General features: G+C 52.5%; 1 protein-coding gene across 2 annotated transcripts in view; it reads right to left on the bottom strand.

The window, feature by feature from the left end:
• Positions 1-15,785, bottom strand: part of WDR3 (WD repeat domain 3) — a 32,706-nt gene that overhangs the window by 7,415 nt on the left and 9,506 nt on the right. For both annotated transcript variants that reach the window (XM_078860786.1, XM_078860787.1), the window contains exons 3-18: positions 15,394-15,642; positions 14,979-15,097; positions 14,562-14,640; positions 13,219-13,416; positions 12,998-13,099; positions 11,912-12,009; positions 10,730-10,840; positions 7,323-7,550; positions 7,034-7,127; positions 6,180-6,281; positions 5,154-5,239; positions 4,715-4,865; positions 3,519-3,575; positions 3,220-3,320; positions 2,707-2,818; positions 1,277-1,411 (exon numbers count right to left, since the gene is read on the bottom strand). In XM_078860786.1, the coding sequence (XP_078716912.1) occupies positions 1,277-1,411; positions 2,707-2,818; positions 3,220-3,320; positions 3,519-3,575; positions 4,715-4,865; positions 5,154-5,239; positions 6,180-6,281; positions 7,034-7,127; positions 7,323-7,550; positions 10,730-10,840; positions 11,912-12,009; positions 12,998-13,099; positions 13,219-13,416; positions 14,562-14,640; positions 14,979-15,097; positions 15,394-15,642 (2,022 nt within the window). The remainder of the gene's footprint in view (positions 1-1,276; positions 1,412-2,706; positions 2,819-3,219; positions 3,321-3,518; positions 3,576-4,714; positions 4,866-5,153; positions 5,240-6,179; positions 6,282-7,033; positions 7,128-7,322; positions 7,551-10,729; positions 10,841-11,911; positions 12,010-12,997; positions 13,100-13,218; positions 13,417-14,561; positions 14,641-14,978; positions 15,098-15,393; positions 15,643-15,785) is intronic.

Genomic DNA, 15,785 nt, shown 5'->3' with positions numbered 1-15,785 from the left:
GAGTCACTTATAACTGCTTTGCCATTACTTATTGCCAATTATGGACTCAGACTATTGTCCTATCATCTCAGAGTCCCTAGCACATAATATGCTACAAAGTGGCATTGGGGGTCACAAAATGCCGATTTATTACTAATAAACCCCAATGATCTGATCGAAATTGGGAATTTCGATCAGATCATTGGGGGGGCTCGTGCCACCCTATACGCCCCCCCCCCCCCCCACTTGCTCCTCCAGTGGACTTGGGAGATTCGCTAAAACGTCTGCTGAACCGGCGAGAAGCTGGATGGTCCGAGCGTTCTCCACAGCTGACCGTGTAAGCACACGGTACAAGGCGCCTGCGTATGAGCGCGCCGGCCTGGCCCCGCTAGGATGCATCAGGCGGCTTCCGTTTCCTCCGAGGTTTGACGCCGACGGCAGCACCGCTGGGACGAGGGAGATGCTGGTAACCCGGAGTCACATCTAGGCTCCATTAATTAATCCGCAAACAACTTTACACTTCCGAATTACGTGACAGGCTCTTTAACGTTCAGTAGGTGGCGGCGCTTTGGTAATTCTGCGGACATAACGATACGGCTGCAGAAGGTCAGCCGAGGGCTCTGATGCAGCAGTTGGCGACGGGGTTCGTGCTGTAATCGGCGAACACCCACAGGTCATATTTTATGGATTCGTTCCCCCAGCATGAACCAAGGAATAAAATCACCACAACCTAAAGCGATAACAACCACCTCTAAATCCGCACAAAGTTAATGCAAAATGGAACACACGTAACTCCTTTTCCACCATCACATCTGACCCGAGCCAGCGTGGGGCCCTCATAGTATGGTTGGTTTTCCACTGGCCATTTGCCAAGACAGAACCAAAGCATGATATACTGGCCTCAGGTGACATGCGAATCTGGTTTGGGGCCCAGCAGGGACATGGGGGTGAGCCAATGACTTTCTGACAGCGTGTGACCACAGCCAGTACACCGCAAGGTCAAAACGTCACACCACCATCGTTAAGCGTCTCGAATCATCCGTTGCGTGTGACGTTGGTGGCTAGCAGTAGAAAAACCTTGCGCTTCCCGAGCCAAGCTAGGCTCCGTCAGCGTGGCCCTAGTACAGCTCGTTTGTACAGCGGAAAAGAGATAACGGTGAGCATTGTGCGGGGGATGCACGCACAGAGCACCACAGGGCCCGAGAAACACGGCGGGTTTGTCGCGACGATTGCGACGCGGAGCTGAGCCCTCGCAGTGCCCTCAAGTCCACCGCCTTGCTCGCGACACGGATCGCACCATCTCGCGTTCATCCTCCAGCACGAGCGGCTCGCGCGTTCGCTCCCACAGGCGCAGGGACTTGTCGTGCGCGGCCGAGAGGATGTGGTCTCCGCTGGGGCTCACCGCCACACTCCACACCTCTCCGTGGTGGCCCTACATGCACGCACGTGACACAGCAGCGCACCACCACTAAGCTCACGGTTCTGGCATAAATGCACGCCCCGTCGGGGTGTGTGAGGGATCATGCACGGTACTCACGGCACTCCGAGCAGCAAGCGTGCGTGCATTCACTACGCAATGCCCCACGACAACTCACGATCATGCAAACCGTCACCATGACAGGCCAAGCACCCCAGTTGGACTCCCCACTGCTGCACACACATGCACCAGGCTTATCCCCACGGTTAGCTTGCAAGACAGTGCTTGGGAGCCCCGAGTCGAACCTGTGCTGTCCCCATCTCAAGAATTTCCCTCAATTCCCTTTCACAAGTGGGCATAAACCACTATGCAGTGGAGCTGGACCCTAGCTAGGCCTAGCGAGGCCTGAAGCCCATGGATTACTAGAATGCATCTCTTTTACATAAATGGTCATACTTTGTTTAGATTTGGTTACACGGTACAAACACGTCACACGCTGTGCAAATTTAAATCTTTTTTTTACACGGTTGATGAGCACAGGGCCCAAAGGAACTAGCAGCACTATCACAGTTGTAATGCATGCAAGCTCACATGTTTCCCAAATGAAGCAAAGTTATTCTAAGAGCTTGGGAAAAGAGATGGGAGTGAATGACAGAATTGAGCAGTCTGAGAATTGAGTGTGGTGAATAAACACAGTGTGGTGGATGAACACAGTGTGGTGGATGAACACAGTGTGGTGAATAAACACAGTGTGGTGGATGAACACAGTGTGGTGGATGAACACAGTGTGGTGGATGAACACAGTGTGGTGGATGAACACAGTGTGGCGAACAGTGTGGTGGATGAACATAATGAGGTGGTTGAGACGAAACTGGCAGTGTCTTGTAGACCGAGTTCTCAGCACAGGTAGAGGAATCAACGAGTGAAGCCCACGGGAACAGTAACCATGGTAGTAGCGATAAAAGAGTGATGAGGGGGCGAATGACTGTAGGTAAGCGAGCAAGCGGAGTGAATCCGTGAGTGCAGGATCATCGATCACCCCGACTGCTTTACATTGAAATCTCTCAAGCACAGCGACATGGGAGCCGGGTGCTCCGCCCCAGATATGACAGAAGGATTTGGCCCACATGTGCTTTGTACAGCAGTAGTAATTGTTTGGAGACCGTGACGCGGAAACGAAAGCCGATCCGAGCCGCCAATCGCTGCTGGGAATTTGCGGCGCGTGCGGGGAGGGGGGGTGACTAACGGGGAGGGTAGCATTCGGGCTGGGTACTGGAGGCCAGGCCGGTGAGGGGGGGGGGATGCCTCACCTCCAGGGTCTGCACCAGTTCAAATTTGTCAGCATCCCACTGCTTGATTTTGCCGTCCTTGCCGGCGGTGAAGAAGAGGTGTGTCTTCGGCACAAACTGCAGGCACATCACGCTGCACACATACGCACGCATGCGCGCGCTTCAGCCACGATCGGGCTTCTCCACTCATCGCAACGATTCGTGATTGAGTTTTGGTTTAGGCCACGTAATGAGCTGGCAACATTTGTGTCGTTAAGACCGTGTACCACCCGACACAGGGCAAACAAACAAACAAACAATTCCGGTAGTCATAGATCTGACTGATGTGATATAATGGGCACTACATTATCAACGTACGCCACTGGCATCTACATAATTTATATTTTGTCACCGTTTTACAAGCGATGTCAAGCACCTTGAGCGAAGGCGCTCTATAAATAGACATTCGTTTAGAATGAAGACGTGTCGTAGTGTCAAGACTAATGGGGGGGCCCCTCATCCCCTCCCTCATCCTCCCCGCCCCGCGGCCCTCACCTGTCGTCGTGGGCAAACAGAGAGCGATGGCAATCCCCAAAGTCCAGCCCCCAGATCTTGACGTTCCGGTCAGATGAGCCGGTCGCAATCAGGCGGCTGTCCTGCGTAGCGTGAGAGGGGGTTACGATTCGCACAGCGCCGTTTTATTCTGTGGAACATCGCAACGTTTGGCTCGATTCGCAAAGCCCAATGCAACGTCGCTGCCGACGAGGGCTGCCGGTGCCGACGCCAAGTTGTTGCGGCCGCGTGGCGAAGGGGTGGGTGGGGCGTGTGCGCGTGTAGAGAAGTGGGCGACTCACGTAGGAGATGTCCATGCACAGCACGGGCAGCTTGTGGCCGAAGAGGTTGAGGAAGAACTGAGCGGGAGGACGGCAGACGAACGAGCAAACGTTAGAGCCGAGGTCCAGACGGAGAGATGGCCACAGACAATGTTGTTGTTTTTCGATTTAAAGCTTTCGTGACTGCAGGGATTCATCTTCTTGATAAAACATAATAAAATAATTCTCACGACGTTTCGGCCACAACGCAAGCAGCCGTCCTCAGGTGAAGAACATGTCTGTTGATAAGACAGAGTCTGACTCGTGAGAATTATTTTATTATGTTTTATTTTTATTATTTTATTACAACACCGACGTTATATTAAATAATTAAAAACATCGCACTCTGTTGTGTTTCATATTGAGGAGAGTGAAGTCATCAAATATAAATCGTTTTCCTGAGAGGAAGATGCATTCAAGATACAATTAGCTCTCATCTCACGGACGGGGACACGGGCTGTGTGTCCATGGCTGTCCAAAACAGGCCCGAGGCCTCATTAGCGAGAAAAAAAACTTCAAGTGACTTTAATACGTACCGCCATAGTGCTCCAGACATCACTAAATTAACTATTATTTATTTCACCAGGTAAGGCCCACTGAGCTATGTAGCTCCAGATATATAAACAGACATAACTTCAACCGAGAAGATAGATACAAATTGAGCAATCATTGGAAGGATGTTATTAACCAGGTAAAACCGTAACTGCTTTATGGTTGTGTCCATCATATCTGCCGGGTACTAGTCTATTTTTCCGAGTTAATTTCCCCCCGCATCCCCAGCTTTCTCGGCCTCCCACTTCCAGCCCCGTCCACTTCCCCCCCCAGCCTCAGGTCCTCTCTCCTCGCGTTCACGCAGCGCTCCCCCTCCTCCTACCCCACACCCCCCCCCTCTCTCTCTCTCCCCCCTTGCCCCTCCCCCTTCTATACCTATATAACCTCTTGCCACGGCAGCTCTCTCTCCCACTTCAGCAAAACTAATTTTCTTTCTGTGGTTTTCCCACCTGATGATGATTGCTTGTGTTCGAAACGTCGCGATTAGTTTTATTTTAATTTATTTTTAACTACGTGACTTTACCAAAAGAAACAAAGAGTATAGTAAGGCACCTGTTTAATGCTGTGTATCAGTGTGCTGTATTAGTAAGGCACCTGTTTGAGGCTGCGTATCGCCGCGTTCTCACCTTGAGCGAGTCAGTGTAGAAGGCCTTGACGGTGCAGTCGAGCAGCGACACGCACAGCAGGCGGTGGTCGGGGGTGAAGCGGACGCACAGCACCTCCTCGTCCAGAGACAGCGCGCGGCTTGGCGTCAGCGTCAGCCCACTGCTGCTGTTGCTGCATACACGGAAGGGGGGGCCCAGTGTTGACAACATGCGGTGTGAGCGGTGTGAGGGGTGTAGGAATGTGAGGGATGTGAGGGGTGTCAGGGGTCCAGTGGTGTGAGGAGTACGAGGTGGTCAGTGTGGGTCGGTGAAGGTGGGAAGTGCAGAGCAATGGACGTCGCCGCACTGTCCTCTGCTGCCCACGATGCCGACTATGCCGGGGCCTTGCTTACGGCCCGACGCGGGCTCGAGCCTGCCTGGCGTGCGAGGTGTGCGATGGGTGATTGTGCGAGCGCCTCACCTCGCTTGGCCTGCATCGGCGCTCTTCACCAGCTCAAACTCCCAGAACTTCACAAGCTTGTCCGCCCCTCCACTCACAAAGCCGCGCTGGCAAAGAGAGTGCACGGATTATATTAAGGTGTATTGCTTTGATTGTAATTGATGATAGTTATTGTCAAATTTACCTGTTGATAAAATCAGAATCAAAATATGTTTTTATACTGCAGGAGGAATCCAATGAGCTCTCACGCTCTTTTTCGCTGTAGGGGCGGGTCAGAATGTTACAACAACAAACAATATAGAAACACGATAGGAGTGCAAAGTATAGGAAAGGTAAACAAATCACTTTAAAAATATACAAATAAAATTAAACTATTTTTTACCTTAGCAGGTAAAGCCCAATGAGCTATTCACTTAAGTGACCTGGCCACAAATGATAGCTCAACAAAATGGCTCATCGGGGAAATTTATAGCAGCAAAATAATAAAATCACGGAGGAGTACGGCATAAGGCATAATGTATTATAATTGAATCGGCTAGGCAAGTTATTGCGAATTCGCGATGGCTATTCGAGTGAATTTTGGTGAAGGATTTGTCACGGAGTTGCCCTGCCACCCAAACTCCCCGATCACACCGGAGCAGCGCCACCGATTGGCACGGCGCCCACTCGATCCGGAGAGGAGGCCACCCACGAGTCCAGGCCAGGAAGTTCGTTGCGAGTGGTTAACATGGTTTGCTGTATGTAAAGGAGCAATTGGTTTAACCTACAAAGCCAGAGTTATTTGATACGATAGTCAATTATTTAACAAGATTAATGAAATCCGCATTCTAAAGATAATTTTGGTTTTAAAAAACTCCTTTTTGTGTATCCGCATTATTGCTGCTGTTTAGTACGTATGTGCATATGTTGAACTTAGCCAACCGTGCTAACAGTACCACTCTTAGCGCCGCTCCTCTCAGTACAAGAGGGACAGAAACCATCCTCACTGCGGGGCGGTGAATGTCACAGCGACTCTCGCGAGGCCACACAGAGGAGACGTGCGGGTACCTGATCAGGAGCCATGCAGAGTGACCACACGGCGCCGTCATGCGCGTCCACGCACTCCATCTGCAGGCCCGAAGCCAGGTCAAACAGCTGCAGCTTCCCCGTCTGGTGAGACACACACACACACAAAAGATGAAGATCCCCCGTAGAGCCTTAAAAGACTGTTTGGGGGCATCTATCATGGCCGGTGCAGCACACGAGATGGTGGGTGGCCAGCACCACCAACCTGTGCAACGAGTGGCGAACGCGCTCCTGCTGGGCTGAGTCACTGCAACAAAACCTGTCTGCTGTACACAACCCCTCCCCGATCAACACTCAGGATGCACAAAGACCCCGAGCGCCCGTCTGCACCTTCACACCGACTCAAGGGTGAGTTTCCTGTTCCACTCCACTTATCAACGTTTTGCACGGATAACAGACACGCAGCGCCCACTGGCACAACTCTGAGGCAAAATGTATAGTCACCACCGCACGGTCACCGCCGCGCCATCACCACCGCACCGTCACCGCCTATCAGCCTTATTGTTATCCTCACAGTCCAGCGTTCGCTGCTTGGAGCAAGACAGTGCTGCAAAGCAAACGTACGCCCATCGGCTTACCGACGACAGCTTCGGGCTGCCTTTACATGGCTCAACAGGACCTTCGTCTACTCTTCTGTTACCCAAAACCCACCAGGCAGACAAGACACAATGTATCTGGACCAATCATTCATGTCACGCCTCGGACTGAGAGCGCTGCTACCGTCCATGGCGACGCAGGGTGGAAGCGCATTGAGTGGTGCCCTTCTCCGACGGCGAGAGACCCCGGATGGCACGCCGCGGAGGATTAGTCTCGGTGCACCACAAGATGGAGCTCACCTTGGAGGCAAGCACGACCTGCCGGTCGCCTGGCACGAAGAGCGAGGAGAGCGCATACTGGCAGTCCATGCTGCGCACGCACTGCAGCGAGGCCCTAGCCGAGACAGCGCGGAGACAACGACAGATCTCATGCAAAAAGACAACAACGGTGCACATCCTCACACGCTACAGTCGGTTTAACCATAGACGCACACCACCGCACAGCCACACCAACTCACAATACATTCAGCGTAGCACTGAGAGGCTGTGTGCTCTGCGTGCTCCGCGTGCTTCGCCCCACGGGCCCCACCGATTCCAGATCTTGGCGCTCTCGCCCGAGGCGGAGAGCACAGCGGTGTTGTCGGAGCTGAAAGCGACCGTGCGCACGTCCGAGCGGTGGCCCGGTGTGACCACGCGCCCGGCGCGCCGCGTCTCCGCCGATGCCACCACCACCACGTGCGTCTCCAGGAGGTTGTTGGCGAGGACGAGCACCACCCGGAGCTCGCGTCCACCACTCTCCACACGCACGTCCACACTCCTGCACCACACGCACACCACCGTGCGTCACTGTCACAACAACTCACCAAAAGGCCCCTTAACCTCACCGGGCACCTCAGAATCCATTCAGACTCAGAATCTCTCAGAATCAGAACCTTTTATCCGATGAGCTATTAAGCACTTTGCACAGATGTCCTGTAGGGTTGGGTCAGAAAGTTACAGCAACAAGCAATACAAAAACGCGATAGGGGTGCAAAGTATAGGTAAGGTAAGCAAACCACTCCAAATAAACTAAAACGAAACTATTTTTATTTTACCAGGTAAAGCCCACCGAGCTATTAGTTCTGTTTTAACCTCCAGGATCCCTCAAGACAGAATGGGACACAATGCCACGTGGAGGTAGTTATTACAATACACAGCTCATTAGGGCGTAATGGATTATTTGTCTGTTTTTATCAGCTACCGTAGACTGGTTAATGCAGTCATTCCACTTAAACGAGCACTGGCCAATGGTCATATTCACGAATGGTCCTGGGCCAGTCATTGAAATTCCACATTCATACGATGGGAACAAGTCTACCCCAATGTTTTGTAATCTATGAAATAAACGCAGGAGACATGATGATCCTAGGAAATTGTAATGTTAATGCAACATGTGCACTCTGAACGCTTAATTATAGATCACGCATAGTACACTCTACATCACATCTCAATACACTGACAGAAAAAGTACAAGCCTCCAACCTATACAGGCAGCTCTCGCATAACGTCTGCCTGTTTAATGCTGTTTCGCTACAATGTCGCCGATGAATCACTACCCATATACGCGTTTAACGTCGCGTGGTATCGGTATCGCTATAACGTCGTTGCCGGCGGGCAAATACTTTATACGGTGGAGAGCGTGGCAGCTGCACAGCACAGACGTTGCTAGGCAACGCCCCCTACCGGTCCAGTGTATCTCTAAGCGACCATCTTGTACGGCGCCAGTCCTCGCTTAATGATGAACTACTATCTTGAGCTGCGCGGATGAACGGTATGATACAGTACGCAGAATTATACAGCACGCGGTGGCGTAGTACCCTCATCTCAGTTCTCTGTGTACTGTATTTATTTTGATTAGGGGAGGTCATTTTTCACTGCATTCCTCATTGACATGAGTGAGATCCGACTGCTTCAAGGGCCAGGAAGTGTAGCAAGGTGATCATTTTACAAACCAAATCATAAGTGTCCCGGCACTTTGCAGCAGGAGATAGAGCTGTGGACATTGGCGCTGTGCTTGGTCTGTCACGAGTATCAGGACTACCGGGGCCAACGAAGAGACAAATCAGAAGCAGTGCACAGTCAGCAAAACCTTGAAGTGCTGCTCGAGTGAAGAGCTCAAGAGTGAAGAGCTCAAGAAGCGTAGAGAATATGGAGCGCCCGTAATCAGTGTGGATCGATGATCAAAATCATTGCCACATTCCTCTCAGTTTACTGGCGATCCAGGCAAAGGCACGGAGTTTGTTGAAGAACTTAAAAGGCCAAGGGGGTGGTGAATCAAGCTAAGAGGAGACGCTCACAGCCAGTCTTGGGTGGTTCGAGAGATTTAAGCGCCGCAGATGCCTGCACTACATGAGAACGATGGGCAAGGAGGTGAGCGCAGACACTCCAACACCTCACTCCACTTCTAGCTCCACAACCATCGCCGGTGAGTGTTAACCTAACCAAAACTTTTTTCTACTCATAGCTTTAGTTAATCACCAAAGTGATAGTATTCGTTTAAGCATCAAATATGTATGTATGTTGAACTTCTTTCGCACCGTACATAGCCAACCATACTAATCATGCAATCGGAAATTTCCCAGGGACCTAACCTCCCCTATTTCTGTTGTTTCTTATGGGAAAATAGGTTCCGCGAAACGTTGCTTCACTTAAAGTCATATTTTCCAGGAACGCAAGAGAGAACAAGTGTCTTTGCTTATAGAAAAACCTATTGGTCCAAGTGTGGACAAAGATGATAATTTTCAGCACTGGGATTATTTGGCTGATACCAGTTGTGTTTTTTTCGTTATGGTAGGAAAGCGTAGAATCCGCAGAAGAATGGGAGAGAAAGAACATACAAACCCCACTCAGAAAGGCACGGAAGTTGGTAATTGGACCCAGGCACTTCTTGCTATGAGATGCGAGTGTTACCACTGCGCCACCGCCCTGCTGCCCACTGGGGTAGATACGTCCGTGTGTCACAACCACACGCTCACAAGAACCGAGGGGTTGGTTCCCATCTCCTTCCGCAGTCCCGAGCTAGTGATGGCAATTACACATTCTTAGGCTGGGGAGCGGTCTCTTCATAGGATACCCACTGTTGCCTTTTCACCGCGTGGGGTTTACCGAGTGGTACTCATTTTACTGACTCCCAAAGGATGATGATGGCTTCTCACAAGGTGAGGGCCCACTGCGCCCCCAAGATTAATAGAAAGCGTTTGCGTGCAAGGACGGAAAATTTACATCGCCGTTCCATGACAACGGTTATCTGCTGCTGCTGCATTGGCAGCGGTGTGCAAGCACAAACAATGACAAAACTCAACACGAAGAAACATCTACAGCAATCCCTCGCCAACCGCTTACTTGCTAACCACAGAATTCATATACACAGGGTTCACAATCTGTATACAAATTCACCAAATGCGGCCTGGACAGTTTGAGTATCTACGAGTAAAGCACGGGGCCCGCAACACGCAGTTACAAATTTCACGGGGCCACAATTCTCCTCTGCGCCAACGTGCCACCCGTGGACACGTGTGGGCAACCAGGGCCGCCCGTGGCTACGCATGGCGCTGCGTCGTAGCTTATCAGCTGTCCGTCTATTTTGTTGTGATCCTGACAGCGCCACACAGAGAAACAGGCAACTTAGTGAAGTTATACCGAGTCTGACCGTGGCTGTGGTTCCCCTAACCTCCTACTTCCCATCGGCCCCCTGTACTTCACTAACCGCGGATTTGCCTACCACGGTCTTTTCCAGGTACCCAACCCCAATGGTTGGTGAGGGATTTCTGTATTCTGATCCTGCCCCATGGTGTGTCGTGCAATCCCCAGCTATAATTATCCACCATCTCCCCAGCCTCTCTATGTATCGGGAAAACCATTGCCAGAAATGTAACTTATTCTATACGTCTCCTCATTAAGGCCCCATGCACGGTGTTATTATTGACCCAGCGACGAGGGCAGTGGTGCAAGACAAACCGGATCTTTGCAGAGGCTCTGATGTTTGCGACGCGGACGATTTCATCCTGCACAGTCCTCTCCACCACCTCCTCCTGCTGTTGCATGTCGTTCCCAGCCTCGGCATTCCGCCTACACCCAAACACACAAATACCCAATCACACAAAAACCCAAACACACAAAGATCCAAACACACAAAGACCCAAACACACATATACCCAATCACACAAACACCCAATTACCCAAACACACAATCACACAAGCACCCAATCATACAAGCACCCAATTACCCAAACACACAATCACCCAAACAACCAAAACACACAAACACACGCGCAGGCCAGGTAAGCGACACGAGCCGCAAATACTGGGTAAGCGTAATGCGTGCAGGGCTCTCGCGGCCAATATTATGACTCACAGTTGATTTTTGGGTCAGACCGCATTGGGAAATTGTGTCGTACACCCTCCTCCACCTTACAAAGTCACGTGAACAAACGTGCCAATTTATTACTGCTTTAGCAGCAGCACCGGTCGGTGTTAGACAGCGATCCACACATCTTTTAATAATTGAGTACGACCAGCATCATCGCCACTGTGTCAAGATGTTAACTACCTCGCTTGGTATACAGGTCGTGGGTTCGATTCCGACCCCCACGCCTGTAGATTTGGAGTTTGCATGTTCTCCCTGTGGTCGGGTCCTCCGGTTTTCCCTTCCACATTTTAAAACAAGGGTCCAGAGAATTTGGCTGCTATACATTTCCACACGATAAGCCACTTCATTGAGTTATCATTTTTGGCCAGGTCGCTTCTGAAAAAGAGCTACATAGCTCTGTGGGCCTTACCTGGTAAAATAAAAGAAAATTAGTTTTTTACTTAGTTTGACTGTCCATAATATTTTAACATCCTTTAAAAAAATATATGTTGCTACTAGTTTGCTTGGTGTTGTAGGGTCCTGGTAAAATACGTTTAGAAACGTTTAGAAAAAATAAAGAGTTTAGCCTACCATCAGGCAGTTGCCAGAATTTGACGATAAATCGGCACGTTTGTTCTTTATGAACTGGCCTTGTCGTGTGCAGGAGGGTGTACGACAACATTACATACGCGACCCAATCCGAACATCTATGGGGCTGCTCGGCCAGTTCCCCTCTCCTGGTCGAGAGGGTTTGTTGTTTGTGTTCCGCCTGCGCGCGACGCTCGACTCACGCGGCCCGCTTGCGCTGCTTCTTCCTCCTCTTGTCGAGCACCTTCTTTATCTCCTCTTCCGTTTGGATGCGGAAAACCTCCAGTGTCTGATCCAGGCCCTGCGAGTCCGGCACAGCGCACATTCCGCATCGGCGCCAACCAGGGTCAATCCACCGCCGGATGAAGGCCTCCCCCCCAAGCGGCTTGCGATGTAACAATCCATTCAGCGCCAGCACCCTACGAGCTGATCTCAATCGCTCCTCGATAGACGTCCTCTGGGATGCATTGCACCCCTTGGCTGCCGCTCCGCTATTATTCTCGACCATCGTCCCCTCTTATAACTGTAATACATCCTGCCCAAGCCCGCGTACTTTTATTAAACTTTGGATCACGTCTTAAACCTGCGGGAATTCTCTAATCCGCATGTTCCTCTATCTCTCATTCGAACTCCAAGAGCTCATCACTCCTCGCTTATTTCCATACTTGTCGATTTTTTGTGCTCTATACATCCCACACACCTCACAGCGCACACCTCACCCAGCATCCCACAGAGCACGATGCACACCGCACTTCCCAGAAACACACAAACGGCAGCATCCCACACACAGATCTCACTGCACGCATCTCACAGCTCACGACACTGAGCACACCCAATGTTCCAAACCACATTTCTTCATGACGCACCTCGAACCACGCTGTGCGCACACATAGTTCGGCGCATGCCCCACGCACGGCCCAACGCACAACGCATTCACTCTGCCAGCACTGCCACGGAAGCTGTCGGCCCAGTTACCCCACCTGGTGATGCAGCACTTGGGTATTTTCAGGGTTTGCCATCCTGAGAATGGGACTCGTGCACAAAAACAACACTGTACCAGGGACTAACACGCAAAGCAAGTAATGAAAACCTCTCAACAGCTCCTAAGCAATCACTCTCAAGGGCCACCACTCCAGTAAATGCAGCAGTGAGGCTTCTCTGTGATTGGTTGGTCTCAAGTGGGGAACACAGTGAGGCTTCTCTGTGATTGGTCACTCTGGATAGGGGGGGACCTGACATGTACGGACACGGTGGGTGGGGGGCCACGCCCTGCAGGCTGTGCGACTCACGTGACAGACCAGGAACCTCCCCGTCGGGTCTGTCGCCATGGAGACCACACGGTCTCTCCCCTCCCTGAGCAACGATCCGAGCTTGTGAGCGGCGACGATGCGCTGTCGACAGAGTAGCAGAACCGCGCGCGGACAAGCAGCAGCGTCAGCAGAGTTACATCAACGGCACTTTGGTGTTTCACCGCTGCGTTCGTTTGCATCGCCGTGGAGCGAATAGATACCTCTTCTTCCTCCTCCTCCTCGGCGTTCGCATCGTCGGACAGCTCCCCGTCTTGTGTCGCGAGCCGCGGCACCGCGGCGCGCGGCCTCTTGACGCCTGCGTCGCTGTCGGGGCACAAAAGCTCCCAAACGCGCAGTTCGCTGTCGGCGGAGCCCGTCACGAGCCGCGTGTCCTCGCCAAACGTCGCCAGCGACCACACCTGCGGGCAGCAGCATTGCATGAACACCGCAGCGGCGGGCAGCAGTCAAACGGCAACTATGTAAACGCCAACAGAACTGCAACACGGCACGGTCTGAAAGAAACCCGATATCGACTGCACCATGACACAGGCAGCCATCACAGAGCAACAGACACAGACAGCATCTTAACCCTTTACGAGACGTCTGCAAATTGGAGGGAGGGTCCCGCTCAATGCTGAATCTCGGAACGCGCAAGCAGTTAGCGTTAATTTTATTTAGAGAGGCAGAGCGCCGCTGTTTTTAAAGACATTGTACTCCCCGCAGAGAACTGTAGCGACACGACCGCACTCGATGATAGCTGGCGCGAAACTGCGCACACGCCCTCCCCGCATGGCCTTTGACGTGTACGTCATCGCAACAGAATCGAAAGAACTGATAATGTACACGTACGTCATCGGAATGGGAAAGGGTTAACATGAACAGCAAGAGGAGCTTTACAAGAACAGTGATTGCAGTGCTTTAACCTTAACCCACACTGCCATCGCTCAGAGAAGCCACAGGATGCGAATGTTGCTCATGTCCACAACTCAGTGGAGAAGGATGCAGAGAGTGTCTGGGCTGGACAGAGAAGATGCCCAATGAAGACATCTTGAATGGCATGAAGTAAAGAAGACCGATAGAGGAAGTCATTGGGAGGAGAGAGGAGATCTGGACTGGACGCATTCTACGTGGGCACCGGTTGATGACGAAGGACATTATTGAAGAACGGAAGGGAACAGAATGCGAGGAAGGCCGAGGATTGGAATGGAGGAGCTGTACAAAGACTCGCACACATTCAGACACACTCACACAGATCCCCAGTATAGCCTTTACAGACTGTTGGGGAAAGTAATGTTAGCGAGCACCTATTAAGGCTGGCACGGCACACGAGTGGGTGGTTAACACTACGCCCGGCCACCTTTGTCTCCCCAGTGTTGATATTTACACACCGCAGAGGTACTCATTTTAGAGTCGATATAGGGGATGCCCAGAACCTTTTAAAATATTTGTCACTGTTGTTGGTCGTGAATGGGATTTGAAGTCAGTCTGCAGGGTTCGTAGCGAAGCACACAAAACGATGCGCCACCGTTCCCCGCGCCTGTACAGAGAGTCACACTCAACACACCTCGGAGCGGTGCCCAACCAAGGTCTTGAAGCAGTGCTGGGTGTCCAGGTCCCAGAACTTCACAAAAGAGTCTTTGGAGCTGCACAAGAAGAGAAAGAACCCCCCCCCCCACAACCCGCGTTAGTCCACGCACCGACAGAGGCGGCGGCCGAGTCATCACCCGCGTTTCCCTTGACAGCGCTCGTTTCGTGCACGCGGCGATCCCCGTCTCTCCACTCACACGAGGCTTGGGCGGTCCTCATGCCTACTGGTGGAAATTCCACATTCCTGTGGCACAGACTGGTCGCTCCGTAAACAGCCGATGCTGACTACCCACACAAAAGCCCGGGAACGCGGCATCTTGGGTCTCCTGGGCCTTCGCCTCCCCCTAGAGACGCCGTCCTCCATGCCACTGCGAGCTGCCGGCGAGCGCCTCACCCGGTGAGGAGCACGTTCTTTGTGGAGAAGAAGCGCGCCGAGGTGACGGCATCCTTGTGGCCCTTGAGACGGTAGAGGCCGCATTCCCCGACCACGTCCCACACGATGACATCCGTGTCCTGCAACGAAACGGCGGCGGTCATCGACATGGCGCTCGCGGGCATGCCGATACGATCTTAATATGCGCGGAGGACCGCAGTGCTTTGGCAATTGTTGGAGCCGGCTAGCTGCGTGGGTGAATTTCCCGCTCGTCTGTGGTTCCACCTCGCGCCTCTAGTTGTCCTCTCTCTCTACGTGTGTATTATCTGCACAATACTCATAACCCGAACCCCAAGTATGGTGACCCGGCGTGGGGTCGCAACCCCCAGATCCCCCACGCCCACCCTTGCGAGCCCCCCCCCACCAGCGGGCATACCTGCGAGCCGGAAACGAGGCGCGTGCCGTCGGGGTGGTACGCCAGCGCCGTGATGGCGGTGCGGTGGCCTGTGAAGGTGACGCGCTTCTCGCCTGTTATCAGGCTCAGCAGGCGCACGGCCCCATCCACGTGCCCAGCAGCCAGCTCCACACCCGCGGCATAGCCCTGCTCCTCCCCACCGTGCCGACCCCGGCAAGGGGCAGCGGCCAGCCGCGTAACCTCCGACTTGTCTCCCGGGATGACGAGCACCTGCACGAGCACGCTTCGTCAGCCCTGCTGCAGCTGGCAGTGCCACCCTGGTGCTACTAATGCCACGTGGACTACAGTGCCGGTGACACACGGCCTCCTGGCAGCGCGTGTTAGCTGCTTGAGCCGACCCTGATAGGTGTTCA

The sequence above is a fragment of the Lampetra fluviatilis genome, chromosome 11, assembly GCF_964198595.1.
Source record: "Lampetra fluviatilis chromosome 11, kcLamFluv1.1, whole genome shotgun sequence".
Lineage (NCBI taxonomy): Eukaryota > Metazoa > Chordata > Hyperoartia > Petromyzontiformes > Petromyzontidae > Lampetra > Lampetra fluviatilis.
Note: the sequence above shows the minus strand (reverse complement) of the source record. Positions and strands in the feature narration are given on the sequence as shown.